The sequence below is a fragment of the Pterocles gutturalis genome, unplaced genomic scaffold (genome assembly GCF_000699245.1).
Source record: "Pterocles gutturalis isolate BGI_N339 unplaced genomic scaffold, ASM69924v1 scaffold37860, whole genome shotgun sequence".
In the NCBI taxonomy this organism is placed as follows: Eukaryota; Metazoa; Chordata; class Aves; order Pterocliformes; family Pteroclidae; genus Pterocles; species Pterocles gutturalis.
In genome coordinates this window covers 1,043-4,664 of record NW_010142106.1, presented here as the reverse complement: position 1 = coordinate 4,664, position 3,622 = coordinate 1,043, and the positions used below count along the sequence as shown (strand labels likewise).

General features: G+C 57.6%; 1 protein-coding gene across 1 annotated transcript; it reads right to left on the bottom strand.

The window, feature by feature from the left end:
* Nucleotides 1-868: 868 nt before the first annotated feature.
* Nucleotides 869-2,095, bottom strand: S1PR4 (sphingosine-1-phosphate receptor 4). The gene has a single exon (XM_010084265.1). It carries the CDS (start codon nucleotides 2,093-2,095, stop codon nucleotides 869-871), a length of 1,227 nt encoding a protein of 408 aa, XP_010082567.1.
* Between the last annotated feature and the right edge of the window lie 1,527 nt (nucleotides 2,096-3,622).

The window sequence follows — 3,622 nt, the reverse complement described above, 5'->3', positions numbered from 1 at the left end:
CAAGAGTCCTCTCGGTGCTGGGGTGAAGTCTGGCACCGATGAACCTCTGCAGCCTGCAGGCCTGGCGTGGGTGTCGCCGCATTCCCCCAGCCCCCTGCCCTGTGCCAGGGCACATTCTGCACCTTCGGTTGGCTCCCCGGGAGCTGCTCGTGCTGCTTGCCCCCCATCACAGCCCCAAGCCCTGCTGGGTGCAGCCAGCCTCGCCCGGGAGCAGTTCCCCCGCCGCCCCGTGCAGCACAGCCACCTGCCCACAAACGTCCGTTTCTGCTGCTCTGAGCTGTCCCGCAGCCGCACACACTTGGACGTGCAAACCCAGTTGTTCTTGACTCCCTGTCACGACGTGAAGCCTGTGTCCTTTCCCAGCAGCTGTGCCCATCTCAGCAGTTCCAGGAGGCCGTAAACTGCAGGAGAAGACTCAGGGATCGCCTCCAGCCCTGCGTGATGTGCAGCGGCAGCACTGCCAGCCCAGCCTGATCCCAAGGGGTTGGGGGCAGTCTGTTTGGAGATATCCACCCTGTTCCTCACTGTCCCCTGGGGCAAAATACCCTCATCTGGGCAGGTACAATGCCTATGTACATGCACACACAGAGCAGGGTCCACTTACAACCTAGGCACAGCAGTTGTCTCAGCAGAGCATCTATCCCAAAACGTTCTGTATCCTTCACTCCCATCCTGGGATCAGTGCCTGCACCCACACTGAAGCAACGTCCCAGTCTGAAGGGGCTGGAAAGCCTGGCCCGCTGACAACTGGGGTGGGACTGCATCTGCTCAGCCTGAGCTGCACGTCGGCTACAGCTCTGCTGGGCCAGGACCAGCAGCAGGAGGTCCTGGAGGGCTGTCTGGCATCTCCTGCATCCTCCATGGCCTCTCAGAGGCTGGGGAGATTGCTCATCATGCTGGAGTTGCTGGAGAGAGGTGCTCTGGGCCGGGAGTTCAGTGCTACAGAGCTGCGGAAGCTCTCCCGGTAGCGCAGGGAGCTCTCTGTGGAGGAGCCAGAGTTGATGTCTGCGATGACCAAGCAGCTCCCAGGCTTGCAAAGCCCAAGCCTGACACAGCAGCAGCACAGCAGGCTTCCCACAGCACGGCGCACGTCCACGCTCCGCAGGGAGTAGATGACGGGGTTAATGCCCGAGTTGAGCATGGCCAGAGCCAAGGTCCAGTCCAGACTGTGTAGGTGTGTGCAGGTCTGGGTCTCACAGAAGACATCAAAGAGCAACAGGACAAAGAGGGGGCTCCAGCAGATAATGAAGGCACCCAGGATCATCAGCACGGTCTTGAGCAAGCGCAGGGACCGCTTGCGGCTGTGCCGAGAGCTGGTTTGCTTAGAACTGGCCTGGACCAGCTGGAAGATGGAGATGTAGAGGCCGATGATCCCCAGGAGGATGATGCTGAACATGACTACGGAGAAAAGGATGTAGTTCTTGGAGTAGAGAGGCAGGAGGACAGAGCAGGCATTGAAGTCGCAGAGACAGTTCCAGCCCAGCAGCGGAAGCAGTCCAATGATGAAGGCCAGCAGCCAGCAGGAAACGATCAGGCTGCGTAAGCGCAGGGTCTTGCTGGCCTCGTTCTCTGCAATCGGCCTTACCATGGCGCTGTAGCGCTCGATGGCAGTCACAAGCAAGCTGAAGGTGGAGGCAGCCAGTGCGATGAAGAGGATGCCTTCTCGCAGGAACCAGAGCTGAGGTGAAAGCTGGAAGGTCTTCTTGCCCGAGAGGCAGAGGTTAGAAAGGTAGGCAACCCCTGCAAGCAGGTCGCTCACAGTGATGCTGGCAATGCAGGAGTAGACCCAGCGGCGGGCTCGCAGACACCGCAGGATGGCCAGCAGCACAAGCAGGTTCTCCAGGATGATGATGCAGCTGATGATGGCAAAGGTTGTGCGGACGAGACCCATGCCCTCGTCCCCAGACTGCCGGTTGGTCAGCTTGCCTGTGAAGTTGTAGTGCTGCAGGATGATGTTCACATTCCTCATGGCAGCCAGCTGCAGGCAGGAAACTTTCCTGTCGAGCAGGTCAAGTCTGAGCTCAGGATGTTGAGCAGAGCCCAGTGGAAGGGGAAGAGAGCGATTCACCAGCCAGCTCAGCTCTGGACCATCCATCTTCTGAGCCTAGGTTAGCAGCCAAGGGATGCACGACGGAGCAAAGGTTGAGGCGGGGTTTGGAGCAGAGCAGATCCTCTGTTTGAGGACAGCTGTGAGACTCTGCCACACACGACCAGCGCTGAGCCCAGCAGCCCTGCCCAGCATGGAGATGAGAGTTAGAGCCCTGTCTGCCCGCCCTGCGGCACTGAAAGAGCGAGGGGAGAGGAGGGTGAGGTGTTTTGTAAGTCCATGCATGAGCATGGGCTTCCTGTTGTTTAATAAAGTTTCCTGTTGTGAGCTAGAGTATTGACATAATTTCTAACAGCTGTCATCATTTCTCAGTAAGGGTCTGGCTATTCTCAGCTCTGCTGTGGTTGTGAAGGTGGGACATGAATGAAATAATATGTTGGGCCCCTCTTTGAGTCGAGGCAGGCTGAGTTGAATGGGTAACACCTCCCACCTTAATGGGTAGGGTCTGCTGGGCTGAACAAAGCCAAATGCTACTAAGAGCACCCCGACAGCCTGAGACACTAAGTGCTTTGCCTTTTGTGGCGTTAAATTCACCCGTGAGCCTGGCAGAGAGCAACTGCCTCTTCATCAGCTGCCCTGTGCATGACCCATGCCCAGATGCATCCTCTCCAGGAGGAGGCTCCATGCTCTCACCCCTCTGGGCTCCTCCATGGGCCCAGCTCCTGTCAGTCTCTCGGGACACATCCCCCAAGTCCTGCCCTGTCCATGCAGCGAGTCCAGCGTCTGAAGCTGGGGCTCAGCTCCAGCCGGTTCAAAGGAAACCAGCTGGTCAGTGCCCTGCATGGGCCAGACGCTGCACCCTCCACCTTCAGCTCCCCAAGCACCTGCTGGAGGTGGGTCAGGATCTTCCCGTTGTCTAGGTCACAGGCAGGGACACAGAGGCACAAAGACGCTGCCTTTTGCCTGGCATTGCAGAAGGCGCAAGGGGCTGCACTGAGACCAGACCCCGGGAGTCCTGACGTGATGGTAATGTTAATGTCCGTCCTTGACCTATCGCTCCTCCTGCAAAACTGGAGAGAAAGTCTTTAACCTGCTATTCCCAACTGCAGCTGTTGAATTTGCCTTACGACTCACCTGTCAGGACTGGCCGAGGCTCTTGCTGCCGGAGGGAGGCTCAGCAGCTAGCCGTGCTCTCCAGCTGCTTGTCTGAGGCCCAGCACAGAGCAGGTACTGGGGAGGGCTCCTTTGCGAAGTGAGACTTCTACCTAGCAAAGTGGAAAAGGGGAAGTTGCAACATCAACCACATTTCTGTGCAAGATGGACCCCACCCAAAACAGCTTCAAAGAGGCACAGAGAGAGGAAAGACAGAGTGCCTTTAACACAGAATCACAGCAGAAACTGTGCCCTGCTTTCTGCTTTTGTCTGGGTTCTTACACTGAGAGCAAAGAGCGGTGATTTCTCCCATCAGCATGGCAGCAGGGAGTTGTTCTGGGAGTCCATCCGCTGCTTGATGAGTGGAGAGATCCCAGCCTGGATTGCAGCGTAGACAAGTGGACGATGCAAAGGAGGTTCCTG